Here is a 26,761-nt window from a genome sequence, read left to right as displayed (position 1 = left end):
TAGTTTTAACGTCCTGTTTAACTAGGAGGAGCCAGCGGCCTATGTGGACAGGTTTTCACCCTTGTTGGTGGAGGCCTGGCGGTTTGCTCCCGCTTTTCCTTTTTCTACTGGACTCATGCTTAACTGCCGTGAGCAGACTTTAAACTTGTAGTCCACCTCCTAAGGGAGGTAGGCGTAGAGAAAAATCTCACAGCAGACATTATTTCTTATTGATACAGATTTATCATTTCTTGTTCTATTTTGTGTTGATGCAGTTAACAACTTATTATTACTACCTTCGATATAACTTTTCATCCTTTTGACAACATCAATAATATCAACTATACTTTCCGAAGAATGTGTAAACATAGCTTCCTTAATCTCTCTTAATAAGGGAGATTTCTAATTCCTGAGATCAACTTTGTCATTCTTCTCTTTATGGGTTCAAGTCAAATTATGTCCAGTATATTGTATGTTGACCAAACTGAACTGCATAATCTAAATAGGTCCTTACAAGAGCAAGATAAAGGCAGAGAATAACATTACTAAATGCTACACCATATATTTCTATGCGAGAAAATGAGCACCATTACTCTACCTAAACCAGAAGCCAACACCACAATGATCACAGGAGTTAGGTCAAAATATTAACAAGTTTTAAGTTATAAAATAAAACAAAATGCAGGAGGCAGACTTTGGAATTTTATTTCCTTTAGTGATCTCAAAAATGTATTTCTGGCCCAATGTTTAACACTAACATCTTGTTTTAATAACGTTAAATTGTTCTTCCAGATGACAGAATTCTGAAGAATATGAAGACAGAAGAAATTAACTAGTTAAAGAACAAATTGAAAATAACAAATAAAGCTGGAACCGAATATTGCATTAACATGTGAACACATTTAGTAAAATTGGATTTTTTTGGAAATCACTTATATTTTTGGTAAATTAAGTGACTGTATTGTGGTTAATGCAGTCGGATCATCACAGAGTTTGATTCCCTGGCAGTGTGAGATGCTCAGCCTCCTGATACCTCTGTTCACCTAGCAGTAAATATTAACCTGGAAATTAGTCAACTGTTGAGGGATGCATCCTGAGGAAGGTCTGTCGTTGGCTTAGGAAGGCCTACACAAGCCTAACAAGCTGCCCGTCTCCGACAGTGGGAAACAATGTTATGTTTTTAAACATAATATAATAACAAAACCAGCGTGAGACATTTACTGCTTGTGTGAAACTTGACAACAGTTGTGTGAGGTGAGAATCATACGGCCCAATATGGCCGCCTCGAGTCCTGTTATCCAACCGGAAGATGTGAACAGACTGCGGTATGGACTGGCTGTGACTAAGGCAGGACGAGACGCGCTAGCAAGTGTGTTTATGTGGTCGTACCGGGGCACCTTCCCAGTAGTGACTTACCTCACTCAGGACTTGGGGTACACCAATGCTCAGTACAGGCGTGTCTTCGATGCTCAACAGAGGGATAAATTCGAAGTTTCCTCTGACGCGGCAACTTTTGACATCACCCTGTTGTATAAACTCATGCAACGTGTGTGTGGTCTGGCTGAGATGAATGACCCCACGTGGACCACTCCAGGGCCTCAGGGACCATCACTTGAACACCTCATTTACAGCCTGAAGCAACACCGAAACACGTTGGCCAATGATAATGTGAGAATGTCAGAGCAAGATCTTACGTCAACACTGACGGAGCTCAGTGACTTATTGGCTAAGATGCTGGCTGAGGCCGGCGTCCGGTGTAGGACAAACAGCCAGGATGTGGACCACGTGACCAGAGATGTCACCGAGTATATTGGTGGTCTGCTAGCGAAGGTCAGAGAGCCGCTGGATCCCTCAGATGTGGCGTACTTGCCTCAGCTCCGCCAGGAGATTAAGATGTTCAGAAGCCACATCACAGAAGAGGTTAAGCAGATGAGCAAGCAGGAGCTAACTGACGGGTATAAACTGCTGTACCAGATTGTTCCCGCACCCTGGCTCCTCCTCAACATTAACTACAACCCAAGTCTTGCTTTTACACGACTACGACTCCTTGAAGATCCCGTCATAGGGGCAAGACCCTCCCATGCGGCCAAGGGTCAGGATAGCACAAGACCCTCCAACGCTGCCAAGGGTCAGGATATAAACTATGAAGACATCTTGAGTATGAGACGAGAGGACGGAAGAGTCCCTCAGTGTGTCCTCCTGACGGGGGAAGGTGGTATGGGCAAGACAACTTTACTCAAGCTCATCCTCGAGAAGTGGGTAGAGGACCCTGCTGCCATACGTCACCTGGGCACTGTGGACCTCGTTTTCTATGTACAATGCAGGGACACACATCTTAATACCTTCGATGATCTCCTCCGCCAGTTGCTGCCTCAAACACTTCGTGATTCTGACGCCGACTTCAAGCTGTTTAAGGAGATAATCTTGAGCTTAAATATATTAGTCCTGATTGACGGCTACGACGAGGTCAACGACCATTCAGGAAGGCTGGTGAAGGAGCTGTTGCACCTGCCTGGCAAGGATGTGAGGTTGGTGATAACCACACGGCCGGGGTGGGACCAACAACTGTCACAGCTCGTCCCACACACCAGACCTCGCTGCAACATCCTCGTCTTGGGCATCACTCCAGAACGTCGCGTGGAGTTCGCCGAGAGAACCATCAAGGTGCTGGTGGAGGGAGAGAGCCAACAGAGTGTCAAAGAGAAATTTACCCAGCGGCTGGAGCAGATGAGTGAGTTCCTGGGTGAGTACCTCAACACTCCACTCACCTTGACCTTGTTGGCGCTGCTGTGTGTCGAGGCTCCAGAAGGATTTAACAACCTCACCACAAACACTCAAGTCTACGAGAAGATTCATGACTTCATAACCAACAAACTGGTGTCCAAACTCACAGACAAACATGTGGCTGACCCAAAAGAAAATGTGACCAGTTTTTGAGGTTCTTAGAAGGGATTAGTTTAAGAGGGATCCTGAGGCAGGAGTACGACCTTTGGCCGGAGACGGAAGCGGAGATTAGGGAGATGTGTGACACTTTGGGACTGCCGCAGGAGGAGGTCTTGTCCAACTATTTCACAAGAACCAGCTACCGTCGGGGCCTCAATGCGGTGTGGGTGTTTGGCTATTTTCACGCCAGGTACCAGGAGTATTGTGCCAGCAGGAGGCTGGTCGCTCTCTTGTTGAGGGCTGAGCAAGACCGAGGTGATCCAGCATCACACCGTGTGTCAGGGGAAAGCTCTATAATCATTGACCTCTTGGTGGATGTTGTACGTAAGGAAAAACGCTCCTTGGGAGATCACCTGAGAGAGTCAAAGTTTGATATTAGCGACGTGCTACAAGAGTTTAGGGAGCGCCCCAGATGGCAGAACATTTTACTCAGCACTACCGGGGTGCTGTGTGCCCGGGGAGTAGAGGACAGGTTCATTACTCACATAATTGACCTGTGCGAGATGGTTACACATGAGACTGACGAGCTGTTGAAGCATGTAGCAGAGTCCAGCGGAAGTGAGCACGTCATCCAAGCCGTGTGTGAGAAGCTGCGTACAGAACAAAAGTGGTCAATACGGAGTGTTGACTCGTGGGTTGTCCTGCCGCTTGTCCTTAAGAAGGTGACACCTAAGAAAACTTGCCTAATCATAAAAGATACACCCCAACTAAAGCAGTGTCTGTCTACACTGTTTGTGCTGGCAAAAATGAAGGTAACCATATCCTTATGTCTTGCATATAGTTTATTCAGCAAAGAGAGAAACAGTGATATATCAAAGCAATGTTTGGAGAGGCTGACAGCCCCCGGCAGTAAGTGTATCTTAGAGGAGTTTTATGGTGTGTTGCCTGAGGCAGCCATACCCCTCCTGCCTCACACCCTCGAGAGCCTCGGCCAGCAAATCACACCACAGCAACTGCCCGTACAACTGCCCGTCCTCATCCGTCACCTGTCTCACCTTTCTCACCTGCAGACTCTTGGTAAATATTCATATTTTCCACCATAATTTTTAGGGTTATTTAATAATAATACAAATTTTGCAAAGGGCTTCATTCGTCATGTTTAATATAGTAATTCAGATTTACATTGTTTACATATATGTTTCCAACCTTATGGACGAAAGACTCCTTATATTGTTTACAAACATAATCACCTTATGGGAGACAAACACCTTATTTTGTTTACAAATATAATCTTATGGACGACAACCACCTTATTTTGTTTACAAATATAGTCACCTTAAGAGCGACAAACACCTTATATTGTTTACAAATATAGTCACCTTAAGGTTGACAAATACCTTATATTGTTTACAATTATAGTCACCTTAAGGTTGACAAACCTTCTACTTTGATTACAAATATAGACTTATTAAGGGCGACTACTCCATGAATAAAATTTTTTCGAAACATTCCGCTGCTGTATATATTCTTGTGCATAAATAATTTCATGAAGTATTTAGCGACGCCAAACTTTTGGTTCAGATGACTTACCACTTTGGCTTTGACTCGTGGTACAGATCTCCTTTCACTGTGACCTAATTCCTGTTCAAGATGACCTTTCGTTGAAGACATCATAAGAAGGAAGGTGAAACTTGGCGTTCAAGTTTCTTGGCGTTCACAGTTTCAATCAATTTGTTGACCATTGCTTTCAGTTCGGCTGTAGTGTCCTTCGTTACCCTTTGGAATTTAGTTTGTTCAGAGAGTATGAGTTTCATTTTCGCCAGATATTCGTCTTTTTTAAGAATGACGTATATTGGCGACTTGTCGCCTCTCCTGACAACTATCTCCTTGTTCTCACGAAGGCTCTTAGCTGCCGCTTTGAGCTCGGGGGACAGTACGGTGATTCTGTAGTTGCCTCGATTCTTTCCTCCTTCCGCAATAAGTTCTGCTTGTAAGATATCTTTGGTGGTGACCTTCTTTTGTGCTTCGAGGTCGAATATGTCGTCCAACAGAATCTCCAACTCCACTTTCCGGGCCATCTCACTCGGTCTGGACATAACGTGACAGTTTATACCCAGATTTAGGAGAGTGACTTGGTCCTCAGTGAGGTTGATTCCTGCAAGGTTCAGGAAGCCATCTCTTGGTCGTGGAATTGCCATAGTCGGAGGGGACAAGAAATCCGGACTCCACCTGCCAAAGATCATTGGGGAATATAAACCTGGATATGCGTATGGAAATGTCAAGACACACAAGCCTGGAAACCAACTTCGGCCAATCATTAGCCAGATACCCACACCCACGTACAGACTGGCAAAGCGACTCAACGGCCTGCTGACTCCTTATGTTCCTTGCGCCTTCAGCCTGAAGTCTCCAAAGGAATTTGTTGACTTACTGCGGGGCACACGGGCCACAGGGATAAGAGCCTCGTTGGACGTAGAATCGCTGTTTACCAACGTACCTGTGGACGAGACAATCGGGATGATAGCCGACAGAGTGTATCGTGATCCAGCCTGTACTCCTCTTGACATACCAGAAAATATTCTGAGGAAACTACTCCAAGCTTGTACTAAAGAGGCACCCTTCTTGAGCCCGGATGGGCACATGTATAAGCAAGTAGATGGAGTCGCCATGGGTTCTCCCCTAGGTGTCCTGTTTGCAAACTTCTACATGGGTACCATCGAGCAAAAAGTCTTAGTCGACATGAACTTGAAACCGGCCATATACTGCAGGTATGTTGACGACATTTTTACACAGGTACCTGATGTCAGACATCTGCAGGAGCTGAAGGAGGCATTTGAGCGGAATTCCGTGCTGCGTTTCACTTACGAGATGGAGAAGGATGGGAAGCTGCCCTTTCTAGATGTAACAGTCATGGAAAAGAGCGGAGGTTTCCACACTGCAGTCTACACTAAGGAAACGAATATAGGAATGTGCCTAAATGCCAACAGCGACTGCCCAGACAGGTACAAGAGGAGTGTTGTTAACGCATATGTCGACCGTGCTCTCAGCCACAGCTCAGAATGGAAGCAAGTCGACGAAGAACTCTGTAGGGTAAGGCAGGTCCTAGTCAACAACGGCTTCTCCAATGGTTTCGTCGAAGACATCATAAGAAGGAAAGTGAAACACCATGCAACCTCTGAAGAGACAACTAACACAACACCTATACCCCCTATTAGACTATTTTACAGGAACTTCTTTTCCACAGCTCATAAAACGGAGGAAAGGGTCCTGAAAGATATTGTTAATAGAAACGTTATCCCTACAGACAAAAATCAGAGGATACAACTGACGATTTACTATAAAACCAGAAAAACGGCTAGCCTACTCATGAGAAACTCTCCAGACACAAAACAGAACGCTTTAAAAGAGACTAACGTCGTCTATGCCTTCAAATGCCCTCTTGGGGACTGTAAGCTCCAAAAAACCCAGTATATAGGCTAGACAACAACATCTCTTTCTAGGCGTTTAACGATGCATAAGCAACAGGGCTCCATTAAGGAACATATAATCTCTTCCCACAACCAAACCATCGCCAGAGAAATCCTAGTAAACAACACAGAAATCATCGATAGATACAGCAATAGCAGGCGGCTTGACGTTTGCGAGGCACTACACATCAAGAAGTCAACACCAGCAATCAACAGCCAATTAATGCACAACTATATTCTACCCACCTCAAGACTCCGCTCCAATATAGAAGCATCAAGAAATATGGACCAATAGGCTTTCTACAAACACTTCTATTCAATACCCATTGTTTCGTGTTCTGTCTTGTGTTGATGAAATTAATACCCTATTAATGCCACCTCTTGTTCTGTCTTGTGTTGATGAAATTAATACCCTATTAATGCCACCTCACCCCATCCACCTCACTCAAATGTAGATATAAAATCGGAGATGCGTAAGTTCTATTCAGTTGTGTATTTGTAAATTAAAGTCTTTGAAAATGTAATAAGTTTTACGAAACGCGCTCGTGTCGCGTCAGACTAGAAATAAAAATGAATTTTGGAGAAGTGATTTTTGATTTACCTCCAACAGTGAAGCGTAATGTACGAAAGATTGAGAAAATTCGTGTTAGAATTATTAATCTTACTTTTTCGGTCATATTTAATATATATATATATATATATATATATATATATATATATATATATATATATATATATATATATATATATATATATATTTATATATATATATATATATATATATATATATATATGATTTGGTAATTCTCGTCTCCTTTCTAGGGAGTTCATTTTGAGAGCTTAGGGACGATCCCAATAGTTTAGGTGCTTTATCGTGACTATGTTTGGCGTATCTCCCCTCTATCTCTGTATCCCCTCTATTTAAGCATTCCTGCTCTGAAGGGAGAAGTGAGTACGGACCAGTATTCAAGGAGGGACAGCACAAGCAATTTGGACAGTATGACCATTGTGATGGATCCCTGTATTTGAAGGTTCTCGTGATCCATCTCAACATTTTTGCAGTTGGGGCTAAATTTGCTTGGTTTTGCTCCCTATACGTTAGGTCGTCAGACATCATTATTGCCAGATCCTTTACATGTTGCTTTCCTCACTATATTATTTTCTGCAAGATTCACAGAACTACCTCTTTTCCCAGCATGATTCACGTAGCTTCCTCTCTTTCCCGCGAGATTTACGGAGCATCTTCTCTTGTCCGCAAGATTCACGGAGTTTTCTCTCTTTCCTGCAAGATTCACAGAGCTTCATCTCTTCCCAGCAAGATTCACGGAATTTCCTCTCTTCCCAGCAAGATTCAAGGAGTTTCCTTTCTTCCCTGCAAGATTCGCGGAGTTTCCTCTCTTCCCTGCAAGATTCGCGGAGTTTCCTCTCTTCCCTGCAAGATTACCAGAGCTTCCCAACATGATTCATGAAGCTTCCTCTATTCCGTGCAAGTTTTACGGAGCTTCTTCTCTTACTCGCAAGATTCACGAGCTTCCTCTCTCCCATGCAATATTCACGGGACTTCATATCTTCCCCACAAGATACACTGAGCTTCCTCTCTTTCCCGGCAAGATTCACGGTGGTATCTTCCACTGCCAGGAGTAGGGTCTAAAACCTGAGAAAACTAAATACTCCTCTACGTCAATGTTACTCTTTAAACGCGCCTATTCTTACCTAACCGAACCTGAACTTAACCTGAATTTACCTGAGGACCACAATGTCTCTAGTATCCTCGACGGGGACACGAAATCGAGGGCTTGTCATAGGTCCCCCGATTTTTCATTATGATTTTATCTAGCTTGATTTTGAACGTAATAATGTGTTGGCATTTACGCATTCGGCGCGTAGGCGGTTCCACAAGTTTAAACTCCTGTGGGTGAAAAAGCATCCTGTCCTACATTGTGGCTTGTTGAGCTTGAAGCAGTTGCTCCATGTATGTGTTACATATGACCATTTAAAGAAGTGGTCTGGAACAATATTCTATAAATTGTTCATTTTAAAAGTTTTGATGAGCACAGTCGTGGCATGTTTGGCTTGCAATGGTCCTCAACCGGTCCTGGCATATGAGTTGACTTAGATCTGGAATGATGTTTGTCGCTAGTTGGTGAACTTTCTTCAAAGTAGTTACTGTATGTCCTTCTGAAGACGAGGACTCCATGCGTGGATACAGTAGTCTAAGTGGAGGCGCCCCAGAGATTTGTTCAGTTGAAATACCAACAGTACCAACAATAACTTTAAACATTAGTGTGGGTATTGGAATGTTATGTAATTTCTCTTGTGTGACCACCTATGTAAAGTATACAGTGTTGACTGCCTTTTTATTATCCATTATAACTTGGTTGGTCTTGTGTTTTGGTTTTACCGAATCTTCGATTTTGGTTTTACTTCTTATGCTTGCATATAAAGACTTTGTATATTTATGTTTTGGCCAAGTTTTCTTTCGTAGCTTCTTTTGGTTGATCTCATTTCCTAAGTGGCTGAATATAGAGTCCCTCTTTATATCTCATAATCTATATTGTTCTTTGTGGAGTTATATCTTCTCCATATCTTAGTCATTAGAACTATTTAATGTGTTATCCATCTTGTTCTCTTGCTTTTCTAACTTCGTGACATATATTTTTGAACAAGTTCAGTGATGAACATTAATTTTTTCAAAATGTTTCCATATCTTGAAGTCCTATTTGCTCCCTCCAGGAGGTGTTTTTGCAATTCCTCCTTCACCTTGAGTCTCCTCAAGGGTAGTCAAGAAAGTCATTATCCTAAACCATTATATTGGTTTCTGTAACTGCCATCCCTCTTAGAATGTTGTGATCACAAGATGAGGCGAGCTTCTCCCCACCATATATTTGGTTGACCATATCGTCCTCTGATGTTAGATCTAGATCTAACAAGATTTAAATAGCTTTGGTGGACTTTGTCACCTGCTGTATGGGAAAGGACTTAAATATAAGGTCAAGAAATTGTTCTCCTTCCAATTTCATATTAGATTCACCTAATCCATTGTCTCATAGTTAAAGTCTCCCATTATAGAAGCTTTCAGCTACCGCATTAATCTCATTATGCAGATCACTAACATCCTCTGTTGTTCCTCTGTCTGTCCTGTAGCAAACTCCAACTGTCAGTTTGCTACCACCTTGAACTAGTATGTTGCACCTTACAGATTCTGAGTCTTCTATGGAACCTACTTTCTCATTGCTGGTTGCAATCAAGTGCTCTATTAGATACATTCATATTATTATTATTATTATTATTATTATTATTATAACATCATTTCGCAGCCAAGTGGTTACATAACAACATTTCTGCTGGTGGTCACACAACGGAACATATTTCAGTAAAGAATTTATAATTTTAAAAGCTATTAATATATAGTTTAGATGCTATTAATACTATCCAAAATACCCAGTTGTCATCAGGTAATAAACCCAGCAGTAAGGTGAGTGGATGGCTCAGTATGTCTTCTTGTTATATCTTAGAACATACCAGTAACGACAGTGACTGTATCTCAGTGTATGTCTTCAGGCATTATCCTGGACGCCACGGGCTACGTGGACCCGGACACCCTGGACGCCAGGAGCTACGTGGACCCGGACACCCTGGACGCCACGGGCTACGTGAACCAGGACACCCTGGACACCAGGAGCTACGTGCACCCAGACACCCTGGACGCCACGGGCTATGTGGACCCGGACACCCTGGACACTCTGCCGTACCAGGGAAGGAGGCTCGACCTGACCATCAGGCGGGGCCTCACTGATGACGACCCCGCCATAGACTGGTGCTGCCACCTGGCAGCTCAGCTGTGTCCTCCCTCAAGAGGAGGGTATAGTCTTCTGTGGTTCCGTGACACGCGTCTCACCAGTACGTATTGACGACATTTTAACACGTGAATATCTGTAACTCAGTTGTTTAATTCACAGTGCTTCTAGTGGTTTCATAAATATTTTTACATTAAAAGTCATGAATTAGAGAACTTATAAGGCTTCTTGAGTAACTTTGAGCACCGTTTAGCGACCAAGAATATTCATCAAGCAAGTTTCACTGCTTATAAGATAACACTGATCAATATTTAGCCCAACATTGTCTTGCTTAATACAAGCTAGATTTACTTGATATAAGTTTTCTTTGGCATGAGTGTGTGACATAGACAGGTGTGGGTGGGGAGAGTAGCCAGGTGTGGGCTTTAGTGTTCCCTCTCATCTACATGTGTGGGTTGGGAGAGTAGCCAGGTGTGGGCTTCCGTGATCCTTCCTATCTGCAGGTGTGGGGAGGGAGAGAAGAAGGTGTGGGCATCAGTGTCCCCTCTCTTGTGCAGGTGTGGGGGTGGAGAGTTAACAGGTGTATGCTTTAGTTTTCCCTCTCATCTGCAGATGTGGGTGGGGAAAGTAGTCAGGTGTGAAGGAGACAGGTGTTGGTTTACTGTTCCGTCTCATATACAAGTGGGCGCTGGCAGTGGTCCCAGCTGTAGAATTCAGTTTTCCTCTGATATGCAGGTTTGGATGAGGAGAATAGGCTGGTGTGGGGCTTCTTCTGCAGGTGTGGGTGGGGAGAGTAGCCAGGTGTGGGCTTCAGTGTTCCCTCTCATCTGCAGGTGGGGCTCAGAACATAATTTTAGGTTGCCACAACGTACCTGGAAGGTGTTTGAAAGCTGTGACAACGTTTGTTTCATGTATTAGCTACGTTATTGTGTGGTTGTAAATAAGTTGCCACAACTTACTGCACAACTTTGGCTAAACAATTTTGAGACCGTGTCGCAACCTTAAATGTTGCATAAAAATCGTTTTCCTGATTGATGGAATATATATAAAAAAATGTAGAAATATTTTAAAAATATATTTCTACCTATACTAGAAATAAAACTGAAGCATAATAAAAGGTAGGTTAAAAATATTTTATTCATTACTTTCACTTAATGGAGAATCCATGGTAGTGGTGGTGGAATTGTTGCTGGGTTGTGGTTGGTGGCTGTGGTGGTAGGTTGTGATTGGTGGCAGTGGTGGGTGATGTTTATTGTTGGTGGTAGTGGTTGGTTCTAGTGGTGGTTAATAGTTGTGGTTGGTGGTGGTGGTGGTTGATTGCTGTGGTTGGTAATTGTGGTGGCTGATGGTTGTGATTAGTGGTAGTGGTGGTTAATGTTAATGGTGGTTGCGGTTGTGGTGGTTAATGGTATTGGTGGTTGATAGCTCTGGTGGTTGATGTCTGTGATGGTTGATGGCTAAGGTGGTTGATGGTGGTGGTAGTTAATGGTTGTGGTGGTTGATGTTAGTGTTTCTTGATGGTTGTGGTGGTTGATGGTAGTGTTTGTTGATGGTTGTGGTGGTTGATGGTAGTGTTTGTTGATGGTTGTGGTGGTTTATGGTAGTGGTGGTTGATGGTAGTGTTTGTTGATGGTTGTGGTGGTTGATGGTAGTGTTTGTTGATGGTTGTGGTGGTTGATGGTAGTGTTTGTTGATGGTTGTGGTGGTTGATGGTTGTGGTGGTTGATGGTTGTGGTGGTTGATGTTAGTGTTTGTTGATGGTTGTGGTGGTTGATGGTAGTGTTTGTTGATTGTTGTGGTGGTTGATGGTAGTGTTTGTTGATGGTTGTGGTGGTTGATGGTTGTGTTTGTTGATGGTTGTGGTGGTTGATGGTAGTGGGGGTTGATGGTTGTGGTGGTTGATGGTAGTGTTTGTTGATGGTTGTGGTGGTTGATGGTAGTGGTGGTTGATGGTTGTGGTGGTTGATGGTAGTGGGGGTTGATGGTTGTGGTGGTTGATGGTTGTGGTGGTTGATGGTTGTAGTGGTTGATGGTAGTGGTGGTTGATGGTTGTGGTGGTTGATGGTAGTGGGGGTTGATGGTTGTGGTGGTTGATGGTAGTGTTTGTTGATGGTTGTGGTGGTTGATGGTAGTGGTGGTTGATGGTTGTGGTGGTTGATGGTAGTGGGGGTTGATGGTTGTGGTGGTTGATGGTAGTGTTTGTTGATGGTTGTGGTGGTTGATGGTAGTGGTGGTTGATGGTTGTGGTGGTTGATGGTAGTGGGGGTTGATGGTTGTGGTGGTTGATGGTAGTGGTGGTTGATGGTTGTGGTGGTTGATGGTAGTGGGGGTTGATGGTTGTGGTGGTTGATGGTTGTGGTGGTTGATGGTTGTGGTGGTTGATGTTAGTGTTTGTTGATTGTTGTGGTGGTTAATTGTTGTGGTGGTTGAGGGTAATGGTGGTTGATTGTTGTGGTGGTTGATGGTTGTGGTGGTTGATAGTTGTGGTGGTTGATTGTTGTGGTGGTTGATGGTTGTGGTGGTTGATGGTAGTGTTTGTTGATGGTTGTGGTGGTTGATGGTTGTGGTGGTTGATGGTTGTGGTGGTTGATGGGTGTGGTGGTTGATGGGTGTGGTTGTTGGGTTAATTGCAGTGGTGGTTGTTGTGGTTCGTGATGGTAGTGGTTGATTGTTGTACTTTATGTAGTGGTGATTGTTGGTAATAGTTCGCGTGGGTGATGGTTTATTAATTATGGTGTTTGGTGGTAGTGGTGGTTGAGTGTTGGTGGTAGTGGTGGTTGAGTGTTGGTGGTAGGAGTGGGTGATTGTTGAGGTTGTTGGTGATGGTTTATGGTTGTTGGTGGTTGATAGTTGTGGTTGGTGGTTGATAGTTGTGGTTGGTGGTAGTGGTTGTTGATAGTAGTGGTTGAGGGCAGTGGTAGATGGTGGTTGTGGTTGACTGTACTGGTAGTTGTTGAGGTTCGTGATATTGGTGGTTGATTGTTGTATTTTGTGGTAGTGGTGGTTGATTATATTTTGCAGTAGTGGTGGTTGATTGTTGTTGGTGGTAGGGGTGGTTGATTGTTGTGGTTGGTGGTGGTTTATGGTTGTTGTTGATGGTAGTAGTGGTTGATTGTTGTGGTAGTTGATAACTGAGGTGGTTGATGATTGTTTAGGTTGATGGCAGTGGTTATTAATGGTTAGGGTTATTGATAGCAATTGAATTTGAAGTTGAAATAAGTTTATTGAGGTAAAATACTCACAAAGGGATGAGGTAGCTCAAGCGATTCTCATCCCGTTCAGTACAACGTGTTCATACATATATAGACACACATCACAAACAATAAATATATTACCGAACATTCTGAGAGATAAACATATATATTTCCTTCTTTAAACAAGTAGTATGGTATCAGACGTACACACAAATACTTTTATGACTTAGGTATAGACAATTTGCAAGAGACATGCAGATAATTCAACAAAAGATTACAGTCTTGGTGCAAAATTCTTAAATCTCTCCAGAATATCATCAACCTTTCCGTTGTGACACATCCAGGCTATTTGTTCAGGAACAGTCCTTATCTCAGTGTTTCTATATACATTAATCAACGGACAATCAAGAACGTAATGGGCAAGGGTGTGAGACCTTAACATACCACATAGTTGACACTTCGTGTCATTATCATGAACACCTATCCAATATTCCCAGTAATATTTGTACCCAAGCCTGAGCCGCATGTACACAGTCACTCCAAGCATTTCTCCTTTTACCATAAGTGAAATGGATGTTTTGACTCACACACATCCCGCCAAACACACACCGAAACTACGACGTTGGTACAACGTTCGAACAAGTTTTAACACTTCCTAACCAGTTATAACAACCAATATAGCAAGTTGTAACAACGTTCTAATACGTCATAAACACGTTAAGCCAAGATGTAACAACTTTATTACAAGTTGTAACAAGCGGAAAATAGAGACAGTTTCGGTTTGCGTTTCCAGGGATGTAGTGTTGCATGGTTTAGCTTCCCTCATACGTTATACCTCTCCTCGCCACTTCTGCCTGTGCCTGAATATTTCTGATTTTGCTTCTAATTTGTCTCATTGTGAATTCACATTCGATGTCAACTTGTAGTTTTAATGTGGCACGTTTGGCCAAGTCATCCGCCACCTCGTTGAGCACTATTCCAACATGAGATGGAATCCACACGAATTTCACACTATGACCTTTCAGCTGTATCTCAATTATCCTTTTCTTACAATCCTCAACTATGGACATGAAGACTGGATTTCGACTGTTTAAGGACTCAAGTGCTCCTCGGCTATCGACAAATACAAAAACATCTTTGTCGTCATGACGTACTTCCTCCAAACACGCCAGAATGGCCTGCAGTTGAGCACTGATAGTAATGGTGGTTGGTTGTTGTAGTTAGTGGAGGAGGTCCAGGAGGAAGGAGGAGGAGTAAGGAGGAGAAAGAGGAGGTAGGAGGAGATCGAGGAGGAAGGAGAAGGTCGAGGAGGAAGGAGAAGGTCAAGGAAGAAAGAGGAGAAGGTCGAGGAGGAAGGAGGAAGGAGAAGGTCGAAGAGGAAGGAGAAGGTCGAGGAGGAAGGAGAAGGTCGAGGAGGAGGGAGAAGGTCGAGGAGGAAGGAGAAGGTCGAGGAGGAAGGAGATGGTCGAGGAGGAAGGAGATGGTCGAGGAGGAAGGAGAAGGTCGAGGAGGAAGGAGAAGGTCGAGGAGGAAGGAGATGGTCGAGGAGGAAGGAGATGGTCGAGGAAGAAAGAGGAGAAGGTCGAGGAGGAAGGAGAGAGTCGAGGAGGAAGGAGAAGGTCGAGGAGGAAGGAGAAGGTCAAGGAAGAAAGAGGAGAAGGTCGAGGAGGAAGGAGAAGGTCGAGGAGGAAGGAGAAGGTCGAGGAGGAAGGAGAAGGTCAAGGAAGAAAGAGGAGAAGGTCGAGGAGGAAGAATGAGAAGATCGAGGAGGAGAAGGTGTTGGTGGTGGCTGTTGGTTGTTGTTAGTGGATATTGATGGTTGAAGAACATAGAAGGATTAGGAAAAATAAGGAAGGCAGGAACGAGAAGGAAGTTTAAGGTAGGAGTAGGAAGATTACGGAAGGAGGAAGAAAAATATGGAAGGAGGAAAAACAAGGAAGGAGGAGGAAGACTAAGGAAGGAGGAGAGTGGTGCGTGGCAGTTGTGGAGAGTGGTATGTGACAGTGGTGGAGAGTGGTGTGTGGCAGTGGTGGAGAGTGGTGTGTGGCAGTGGTGGAGAGTGGTGTGTGGCAGTGGTGGAGAGTGGTGTGTGGCAGTGGTGGAGAGTGGTGAGTGGCAGTGGTGGAGAGTGGTGTGTGACAGTGGTGGAGAGTGGTGTGTGGCAGTGGTGGAGAGTGGTATGTGACAGTGGTGGAGAGTGGTGTGTGACAGTGGTGGAGAGTGGTGTGTGGCAGTGGTGGAGAGTGGTATGTGACAGTGGTGGAGAGTGGTGTGTGGCAGTGGTGGAGAGTGGTGTGTGGCAGTGGTGGAGAGTGGTATGTGACAGTGGTGGAGAGTGGTGTGTGGCAGTGGTGGAGAGTGGTGTGTGGCAGTGGTGGAGAGTGGTGTGTGGCAGTGGTGGAGAGTGGTATGTGACAGTGGTGGAGAGTGGTGTGTGGCAGTGGTGGAGAGTGGTGTGTGGCAGTGGTGGAGAGTGGTGTGTGGCAGTGGTGGAGAGTGGTGTGTGGCAGTGATGGAGAGTGGTGTGTGGCAGTGGTGGAGAGTGGTGTGTGACAGTGGTGAGAGTGGTGTGTGACAGAGGTGGAGAGTGGTGTGTGGCAGTGGTGGAGAGTGGTGTGTGACAGTGATGGAGAGTGGTGTGTGGCAGTGGTGAGAGTGGTGTGTGACAGTGATGGAGAGTGGTGTGTGGCAGTGGTGGAGAGTGGTGTGTGGCAGTGGTGGAGAGTGGTGTGTGACAGTGGTGGAGAGTGGTGTGTGACAGTGGTGGAGAGTGGTGTGTGGCAGTGGTGGAGAGTGGTGTGTGACAGTGGTGGAGAGTGGTGTGTGACAGTGATGGAGAGTGGTGTGTGGCAGTGGTGAGAGTGGTGTGTGACAGTGATGGAAAGTGGTGTGTGGCAGTGGTGGAGAGTGGTGTGTGGCAGTGGTGGAGAGTGGTGTGTGACAGTGGTGGAGAGTGGTGTGTGACAGTGATGGAGAGTGGTGTGTGACAGTGGAGGAGAGTGGTGTGTGACAGTGGTGGAGAGTGGTGTGTGGCAGTGGTGGAGAGTGGTGTGTAGCAGTGGTGGAGAGTGGTGTGTGGCAGTGGTGGAGAGTGGTGTGTGGCAGTGGTGGAGAGTGGTGTGTGGCAGTGGTGGAGAGTGGTGTGTGGCAGTGATTGAGAGTGGTGTGTAGCAGTGGTGTGTGACAGTAATGAGAGTGGTGTGTGACAGTGGTGGAGAGTGGTGTGTGGCAGTGGTGGAGAGTGGTGTGTGACAGTGGTGAGAGTGGTGTGTGACAGTGGTGGAGAGTGGTGTGTGGCAGTGGTGGAGAGTGGTGTGTGGCAGTGGTGGAGAGTGGTGTGTGACAGTGGTGGAGAGTGGTGTGTGACAGTGGTGGAGAGTGGTGTGTGACAGTGGTGAGAGTGGTGTGTGACAGTGGGGGAGAGTGGTGTGTGGCAGTGGTGGAGAGTGGTGTGTGGCAGTGGTGGAGAGTGGTGTGTGACAGTGGTGGAGAGTGGTGTGTGACAGTGGTGGAGAATGGTGTGTGACAGTGGTGGAGAGTGGTGTGTGACAGTGGTGGAGAGTGGTGTGTGGCAGTGGTGGAGAGTGGTGTGTGACAGTGGTGGAGAGTGGTGTGTGGTAGTGGTGGAGAGTGGTGTGTGACAGTGGTGGAGAATGGTGTGTGGCTGTGGTGGAGAGTGGTGTGTGGCAGTGGTGGAGAGTGGTGTGTGACAGTGGTGGAGAGTGGTGTGTGACAGTGGTGGAGAGTGGTGTGTGGCAGTGGTGGAGAGTGGTGAGTGGCAGTGGTGGAGAGTGGTGTGTGGCAGTGGTGGAGAGTGGTGTGTGACAGTGGTGGAGAGTGGTGTGTGACAGTGGTGGAGAATGGTGTGTGACAGTGGTGGAGAGTGGAGTGTGACAGTGGTGGAGAGTGGTGTGTGGCAGTGGTGGAGAGTGGTGTGTGACAGTGGTGAAGAGTGGTGTGTGGCAGTGGTGGAGAGTGGTGAGTGGCAGTGGTGGAGAGTGGTGTGTGGCAGTGGTGGAGAGTGGTGTGTGACAGTGGTGGAGAGTGGTGTGTGACAGTGGTGGAGAGTGGTGTGTGATAGTGGTGGAGAGTGGTGTGTGACAGTGTTGGAGAGTGGTGTGTGGCAGTGGTGGAGAGTGGTGTGTGGCAGTGGTGGAGAGTGGTGTGTGACAGTGGTGGAGAGTGGTGTGTGATAGTGGTGGAGAGTGGTGTGTGACAGTGTTGGAGAGTGGTGTGTGACAGTGGTGGAGAGTGGTGTGTGACAGTGGTGGAGAGTGGTGTGTGACAGTGGTGGAGAGTGGTGTGTGGCGGTGGTGGAGAGTGGTGTGTGACAGTGGTGGAGAGTGGTGTGTGGCAGTGGTGGAGAGTGGTGTGTGACAGTGGTGGAGAGTGGTGTGTGTGACAGTGGTGGAGAGTGGTGTGTGACAGTGGTGGAGAGTGGTGTGTGACAGTGGTGGAGAGTGGACCACTACCCTCCTCCTCCTCTGCACCACTACCGTCCTCCTCCTCTGCATCACTACCCTCCTCCTCCTCTGCACCACTACCCTCTTTCTCCTCCTCTGCACCACTACCCTCCTATTCTGCAGCACTACCCTCCTCCTTCTCTGCACCACATCCCTCCTCCTCTGCACATCTTCCCTCCTCCTCTGCATCACTACCCTCCTCCTCCTCTGCATCACTTCCCTCCTCCTCCTCCTCTGCACCACTACCCTCCTCCTCCTCTGCTCCACTACCCTACTTCTCTGCATTACTTTCCTCCTCCTCCTCCTCCTCTGCACTACTACCCTCCTCCTCCTCCTCTGCAAAACTACCCTCCTCCTCCTCTGCACAACTACCCTTATCCTCCACTGCACCACTACTCTCCTCCTCCTCTGCACCACTACCCTCCTCCTCTGCAACACTTCCCTCCTCCTCTGCGTCACTACCCTCCTCCTCTGCATCACTGCCCTCCTCCTCTGCACCACTACCCTCCCCCTCTGCATCACTACCCTCCTCCTCTGCACCACTACCCTCCTCCTCCTCTGCACCACTACCCCCTCCTCCTCTGCACCACTAACCTCCTCCTCTGCATCACTACCTTCCTCATCTGCGCCACTACCCTCCTCCTCCTCTGCACTACTACCCTCCTCCTCTGCATCACTACCCTCCTCCTCTGCACCACTACCCTCCTCCTCTGCACCACTACCCTCCTCCTCTGCATCACTACCCTCCTTCTTTGCACCACTACCCTCCCCCTCTGCATCACTACCCTCCTTCTCTGCACCGCTACCCTCCTCCTCTCCGTCACTACCTTCCTCCTCCTCTGCACATCTTCCCTCCTCCTCTGCATCACTACCCTCCTCCTCCTCTGCATCACTTCCCTCCTCCTCCTCTGCACCACTACCCTCCTCCTCCTCCTCTGCTCCACTACCCTACTTCTCTGCATTACTTTCCTCCTCCTCCTCCTCCTCCTCTGCACTACTACCCTCCTCCTCCTCCTCTGCAAAACTACCCTCCTCCTCCTCTGCACAACTACCCTTATCCTCCTCTGCTCCACTACTGTCCTCCTCCTCTGCACCACTACCCTCCTCCTCTGCATCACTTCCCTCCTCCTCTGCGTCACTACCCTCCTCCTCTGCACCACTACTCTCCTCCTCCTCTGCACCACTACCCTTCTCCTCTGCATCACTTCCCTCCTCCTCTGCACCACTACCCTCCTCCTCCTCTGCATCACTACCCTTCTCCTCCTCTGCAGCACTACCCTCCTCCTCTGCACATCTACCCTCCTCCTCTGCACCACTTCCCTCCCTCTCCTCCTCTGCATCAATTCCCTCCTCCTCCTCTGCACCACTACCCTCTTTCTCCTCCTCTGCACCACTACCCTCCTATTCTGCAGCACTACCCTCCTCCTTCTCTGCACCACATCCCTCCTCCTCTGCACATCTTCCCTCCTCCTCTGCATCACTACCCTCCTCCTCCTCTGCATCACTTCCCTCCTCCTCCTCTGCACCACTACCCTCCTCCTCCTCCTCTGCTCCACTACCCTACTTCTCTGCATTACTTTCCTCCTCCTCCTCCTCCTCTGCACTACTACCCTCCTCCTCCTCCTCTGCAAAACTACCCTCCTCCTCCTCTGCACAACTACCCTTATCCTCCTCTGCTCCACTACTCTCCTCCTCCTCTGCATCACTACCCTCCTCCTCTGCATCACTTCCCTCCTCCTCTGCGTCACTACCCTCCTCCTCTGCACCACTACTCTCCTCCTCCTCTGCACCACTACCCTTCTCCTCTGCAAAACTACCCTCCTCCTATGCAACACTACCCTCCCCCTCTGCATCACTACCCTCCTCCTCCTCTGCACTACTACCATCCTCCACCTCTGCACTACTACCATTCTCTCTGTACCACTACCCTCCTCCTCTGCACCACTACCCTCCTCCTTCTCTGCATCACTACCATCCTCTTCCTCTGCTACACTACCCTCCTCCTCCTCTGCACCACTACCCTCCTTTTTCTCTGCACCACTACCCTCCTCCTCCTCTGCGTCACTACCATCCTCTTCCTCTGCTACACTACCCTCCTCCTCCTCTGCACCACTACCCTCCTCCTCATATGCACCATTACCCTCCTCCTACTCGGCACCACTACCCTCCTCCTCTGCACCACTACCCTCCTCCTCCTCTGCATAACTACCCTCCTCCTACTCCTCTGCACCACTACCCTCCTCCTCCTCTGCACCACTACCCTCCTCCTCCTCTGCATAACTACCCTCCTCCTACTCCTCTGCACCACTACCCTCCTCCTCCTGTGCACCACTAACCCTCCTCATCCTCTGTACCACTACCCTCCTCCTCTGCACCACAACCCTCCTCCTCTGCATCACTACCTTCCTCCTCCTCTGCACCACTATTCTCTTCCTCCTACTCTGCACCACTACCCTCCTCCTCCTCTGCACCACTACCGTCCTCCTCCTCTGCATCACTACCCTCCTCCTCCTCTGCACCACTACCCTCTTTCTCCTCCTCTGCACCACTACCCTCCTATTCTGCAGCACTACCCTCCTCCTTCTCTGCACCACATCCCTCCTCCTCTGCACATCTTCCCTCCTCCTCTGCATCACTACCCTCCTCCTCCTCTGCATCACTTCCCTCCTCCTCCTCCTCTGCTCCACTACCCTACTTCTCTGCATTACTTTCCTCCTCCTCCTCCTCCTCTGCACTACTACCCTCCTCCTCCTCCTCTGCAAAACTACCCTCCTCCTCCTCTGCACAACTACCCTTATCCTCCTCTGCACCACTACTCTCCTCCTCCTCTGCACCACTACCCTCCTCCTCTGCATCACTTCCCTCCTCCTCTGCGTCACTACCCTCCTCCTCTGCATCACTGCCCTCCTCCTCTGCACCACTACCCTCCCCCTCTGCATCACTACCCTCCTCCTCTGCACCACTACCCTCCTCCTCCTCTGCACCACTACCCCCCTCCTCCTCTGCACCACTAACCTCCTCCTCTGCATCACTACCTTTCTCATCTGCGCCACTACCCTCCTCCTCCTCTGCACTACTACCCTCCTCCTCTGCATCACTACCCTCCTCCTCTGCACCACTACCCTCCTCCTCTGCACCACTACCCTCCTCCTCTGCATCACTACCCTCCTTCTTTGCACCACTACCCTCCCCCTCTGCATCACTACCCTCCTTCTCTGCACCGCTACCCTCCTCCTCTCCGTCACTACCTTCCTCCTCCTCTGCACCACTACTCTCCTCCTCTGCAGCACTACCCTCCTCCTCCTCTGCTCCACTACCTTCCTCGTCCTCTGCAGCACTACCCTCCTCCTTCTCTGCACCACATCCCTCCTCCTCTGCACATCTTCCCTCCTCCTCTGCATCACTACCCTCCTCCTCCTCTGCATCACTTCCCTCCTCCTCCTCTGCACCACTACCCTCCTCCTCCTCCTCTGCTCCACTACCCTACTTCTCTGCATTACTTTCCTCCTCCTCCTCTGCACTACTACCCTCCTCCTCCTCCTCTGCAAAACTACCCTCCTCCTCCTCTGCACAACTACCCTTATCCTCCTCTGCTCCACTACTCTCCTCCTCCTCTGCACCACTACCCTCCTCCTCTGCATCACTTCCCTCCTCCTCTGCGTCACTACCCTCCTCCTCTGCACCACTACTCTCCTCCTCCTCTGCACCACTACCCTTCTCCTCTGCATCACTTCCCTCCTCCTCAGCACCACTACCCTCCTCCTCCTCTGCATCACTACCCTCCTCCTCCTCTGCAGCACTACCCTCCTCCTCTGCACATCTACCCTCCTCCTCTGCACCACTTCCCTCCCTCTCCTCCTCTGCATCAATTCCCTCCTCCTCCTCTGCACCACTACCCTCTTTCTCCTCCTCTGCACCACTACCCTCCTATTCTGCAGCACTACCCTCCTCCTTCTCTGCACCACATCCCTCCTCCTCTGCACATCTTCCCTCCTCCTCTGCATCACTACCCTCCTCCTCCTCTGCATCACTTCCCTCCTCCTCCTCTGCACCACTACCCTCCTCCTCCTCCTCTGCTCCCCTACCCTACTTCTCTGCATTACTTTCCTCCTCCTCCTCCTCCTCTGCACTACTACCCTCCTCCTCCTCCTCTGCAAAACTACCCTCCTCCTCCTCTGCACAACTACCCTTATCCTCCTCTGCTCCACTACTCTCCTCCTCCTCTGCACCACTACCCTCCTCCTCTGCATCACTTCCCTCCTCCTCTGCGTCACTACCCTCCTCCTCTGCACCACTACTCTCCCCCTCCTCTGCACCACTACCCTTCTCCTCTGCAAAACTACCCTCCTCCTATGCAACACTACCCTCCCCCTCTGCATCACTACCCTCCTCCTCCTCTGCACTACTACCATCCTCCTCCTCTGCACTACTACCATTCTCCTCCTCTGCACCACTACCCTCCTCCTCCTCTGCAACACTACCCTCCTCCTCTGCATCACTTCCCTCCTCCTCCTCTGCACTACTACCATCCTCCTCCTCTGCACCACTACCATCCTCCTCCTCTGCACCACTACCCTCCTCCTCTGCATCACTACCCTCCTCCTCTGCATCACTACCCTCCTCCTCCTCTGCATCACTTCCCTCCTCCTCCTCTGCACCACTACCCTCCTCCTCCTCTGCTCCACTACCCTCCTCCTCCTCTGCACAACTACCCTTATCTTCCTCTTTACCACTACTCTCCTCCTCCTCTGCACCACTACCCTCCTCCTCTGCATCACTTCCCTCCTCCTCTGCACCACTTCCCTCCTTCTCCTCCTCTGCACCACTACCCTCCTCCTCTGCATCACTACCCTCCTCCTCCTCTGCAGCACTACCCTCCTCCTCCTCCTCTGCACCACTACCCTCCTCCTCTGCACATCTACCCTCCTCCTCTGCACCACTTCCCTCCCTCTCCTCCTCTGCATCAATTCCCTCCTCCTCCTCTGCATCACTACCCTCTTTCTCCTCCTCTGCACCACTACCCTCCTATTCTGCAGCACTACCCTCCTCCTTCTCTGCACCACATCCCTCCTCCTCTGCACATCTTCCCTCCTCCTCTGCATCACTACCCTCCTCCTCCTCTGCATCACTTCCCTCCTCCTCCTCTGCACCACTACCCTCCTCCTCCTCTGCTCCACTACCCTACTTCTCTGCATTACTTTCCTCCTCCTCCTCCTCCTCTGCACTACTACCCTCCTCCTCCTCCTCTGCAAAACTACCCTCCTCCTCCTCTGCACAACTACCCTTATCCTCCTCTGCACCACTACTCTCCTCCTCCTCTGCACCACTACCCTCCTCCTCTGCATCACTTCCCTCCTCCTCTGCGTCACTACCCTCCTCCTCTGCATCACTGCCCTCCTCCTCTGCACCACTACCCTCCCCCTCTGCATCACTACCCTCCTCCTCTGCACCACTACCCTCCTCCTCCTCTGCACCACTACCCTCCTCCTCCTCTGCACCACTAACCTCCTCCTCTGCATCACTACCTTCCTCATCTGCGCCACTACCCTCCTCCTCCTCTGCACTACTACCCTCCTCCTCTGCATCACTACCCTCCTCCTCTGCACCACTACCCTCCTCCTCTGCACCACTACCCTCCTCCTCTGCATCACTACCCTCCTTCTTTGCACCACTACCCTCCCCCTCTGCATCACTACCCTCCTTCTCTGCACCGCTACCCTCCTCCTCTCCGTCACTACCTTCCTCCTCCTCTGCACCACTACTCTCCTCCTCTGCAGCACTACCCTCCTCCTCCTCTGCTCCACTACCTTCCTCCTCCTCTGCAGCACTACCCTCCTCCTCCTCCTCCTCCTTAAGAGATGGGTGTGAGTAGTAACCAGGTGTGGGCTTCAGTGTTCCCTTTCATCTGCAGGTGTTGGTGTGGAGAGTTGCCAGGTGTGGGCTTCAATGTTCTCTCTCATCTACAGGTGTGGGAGGGGAGAGTTGCCAGGTGTGGGCTTCAGTGTTCCCTCTCATCTGCAGGTGTTGGTGTGGAGAGTTGCCAGGTGGTGGCTTCAATGTTCCATATCATTTGCAGGCGTGGGTGTGGAGAGTAGCCAGGTGTGGGCTTCAGTGTTCCCTCTCATCTACAGGTGTGGGTGGGGAGAGACTCCTGCGAGGACTTCATCAGAGGGGCGTCACTGGTGATGAACTTTGGTTTAGGATCGAGGACAGTGAAGACAGTGAGGACAGTGAGGACAGTGAGGACAGTGAGGACAGTGAAGAGAACAAGAAGTACCTCCAAGAGCTCGCTGCGTCGCTTAACAATTTTAATAATGTTTATATATCGTAGATTGTTGAGACCAGCCTCACGAGACCAATAATGTACAAGGACACATCTACGAGGAGCTGGTTGTTGAGACCAGCCTCACGAGACCAATAATGTACAAGGACACATCTACGAGGAGCTGGTTGTTGAGACCAGCCTCACGAGACCAATAATGTACAAGGACACATCTACGAGGAGCTGGTTGTTGAGACCAGCCTCACGAGACCAATAATGTACAAGGACACATCTACGAGGAGCTGGTTGTTGAGACCAGCCTCACGAGACCAATAATGTACAAGGACACATCTACGAGGAGCTGGTTGTTGAGACCTGCCTCACGAGACCAATAATGTACAAGGACACATCTACGAGGAGCTGGTTGTTGAGACCAGCCTCACGAGACCAATAATGTACAAGGACACATCTACGAGGAGCTGGTTGTTGAGACCTGCCTCACGAGACCAATAATGTACAAGGACACATCTACGAGGAGCTGGTTGTTGAGACCAGCCTCACGAGACCAATAATGTACAAGGACACATCTACGAGGAGATGGTTGTTGAGACCAGCCTCACGAGACCAATATTGTACAAGGACACATCTACGAGGAGCTGGTTGTTGAGACCAGCCTCACGAGATCAATAATGTACAAGGACACATCTACGAGGAGTTGGTTGTTGAGACCAGCCTCACGAGACCAATAATGTACAAGGACACATCTACGAGGAGCTGGTTGTTGAGACCAGCCTCACGAGACCAATAATGTACAAGGACACATCTACGAGGAGCTGGTTGTTGAGACCAGCCTCACGAGACCAATAATGTACAAGGACACATCTACGAGGAGCTGGTTGTTGAGACCAGCCTCACGAGACCAATAATGTACAAGGACACATCTACGAGGAGCTGGCTGTTGAGACCAGCCTCACGAGATCAATAGACACATTTTGACAAGGACACATCTAGGAGTACCTCGCTGGAACTGTTACCACTGGCGGCCTTGTTTTATTTGTTTATGTTGTTTTTGTTTTGAAGTTATCATACGCATGCTGACGGTATGGAGGTTTTATTGTATGCTGAAGGTATGAATAAGTTTTGATATCCTGGTGGTGTGAATGAGTTTTAGTATTTTGGTGGTATGAATGAGTTTTGGAATGAACATTGCATGAGTAACTTTTGGTATGCAATTGATATATTAGCATTTTCTGCAATTTATTATCAATCTGACTTTCTCTTAATTGTTTATTGCATTACTATTATTAGTTTTGGCTGCTTATTTCTTAAGGAATCTTTCCTATTGTAACATTTTTTGTATTTTAGGCATTAAGAATTGTTGTCTGACTTAACCTTATTATCCTCAAGATCAAGCAGAAGCAAATATACACCTTTGTTATTGTAAGTTGCTTAATGTACAACTAAATACAATAAGTTTCCTACTGTAACTTACTATAATGCATTAAGCAGCTTACTGTATATGAACTTTAATATTATCTGTATCCTATCGTATACTTCCTCTAATACAGTAGCTAGCCTTCTGTGCTCTCATTTTATTACAGTACCTTCCTTTACAAGTACTTTAATACAGTAAGCAGCTTACTGTTCAAGTAGATTTATACAGCAAATATTCGTCTGTACACTTATATGTACAATTTCTTTAGTAAAGAGACTACCATATGTACACCTCCTTTGATACTGTACATAGACTATCTTCGTTCCCTGTAATACAGTAAGTAACTATTGTACACTTTTTCTTAATTTTAAGTAGCTTATTGTATATTTTCTATAGTAGAGTACTGCAAGTTATTAAAGTACTTAAATTAAATACATGCATTATCTGAAATAAAGCTACATATTAGTTTAAACAATTTAAACACTTTTATTTTCACTCATTCTCTGAGGCCTGTTGTTTGGAGATATTAACTTGCTAGTGGTATATGATATGACTTTTTCAACAGAAACAGAGTAAGACAAATCCGAGTGGTAAACGTTGCCAATGGTCCTCAGGACTCTGGCCTGAGACCTGTCTTGTTTACCGTATATATAAACCATGTTGATACAACACTCAAGTGCAACATTACCATAGTTGTCAATGGTCCTCAGGACTCTGGCCTGAGACCTGTCTTGTTTACCGTATATATATAAACCATGTAGATACAACACTCAAGTGCAACATTACCATAGTTGTCAATGGTCCTCAGGACTCTGGCCTGAGACCTGTCTTGTTTACCGTATATATAAACCATGTAGATAAAAAAAAAAAAATCTTAATAAATTAAGAAAAACTTAAAATCGTTACAAGAAGATTTAGCCTTTTAAAATTTAACAAAACATTTGCATATGCTGGTCAATACTGTCAATGCTCAGTTTAATATTACTTTGGCTTACTTTAAATGACTGGAGAGGAAAGTCTCATTTTGATAATTTTCCCATTGATGGTGACCTAACTGGTCACATCTCAGGGTATAAAACTCAGTGATTGATTTGATTGTTGCCGCCGAAGGCGGCTAGTTTATTGTGCACCCCATACTCATCCTATGAGCGGTAGCGCAAAAACATTACAGAGGGCACAAAAGGTCTTTATCAGACCTCATCTTAGATTATTTCATAAACAATTTCTTCAATCCTTCACACCTTATAGATACAATGTCAGCTAGTTACAGAGAAAGTACTA

General features: G+C 47.7%; 1 protein-coding gene across 1 annotated transcript; it reads left to right on the top strand.

Annotated features, from left to right (window-relative positions):
- Nucleotides 1-2,952: 2,952 nt before the first annotated feature.
- LOC123753706 (uncharacterized) lies at nt 2,953-24,275 on the top strand. Its single transcript, XM_069301640.1, has 3 exons — nt 2,953-3,939; nt 9,891-10,229; nt 23,915-24,275. The coding sequence occupies exons 1-3, from the start codon at nt 3,000-3,002 to the stop codon at nt 24,112-24,114; spliced, it is 1,479 nt and encodes a 492-aa protein (XP_069157741.1). The 5' UTR covers nt 2,953-2,999; the 3' UTR covers nt 24,115-24,275.
- Nucleotides 24,276-26,761: the final 2,486 nt, after the last annotated feature.

Source organism: Procambarus clarkii, chromosome 46 (assembly GCF_040958095.1).
Source record: "Procambarus clarkii isolate CNS0578487 chromosome 46, FALCON_Pclarkii_2.0, whole genome shotgun sequence".
In the NCBI taxonomy this organism is placed as follows: domain Eukaryota; kingdom Metazoa; phylum Arthropoda; class Malacostraca; order Decapoda; family Cambaridae; genus Procambarus; species Procambarus clarkii.
The sequence above is the reverse complement of the archived record's forward strand: the minus strand, read 5'-3'. Positions and strand labels throughout refer to the sequence as shown.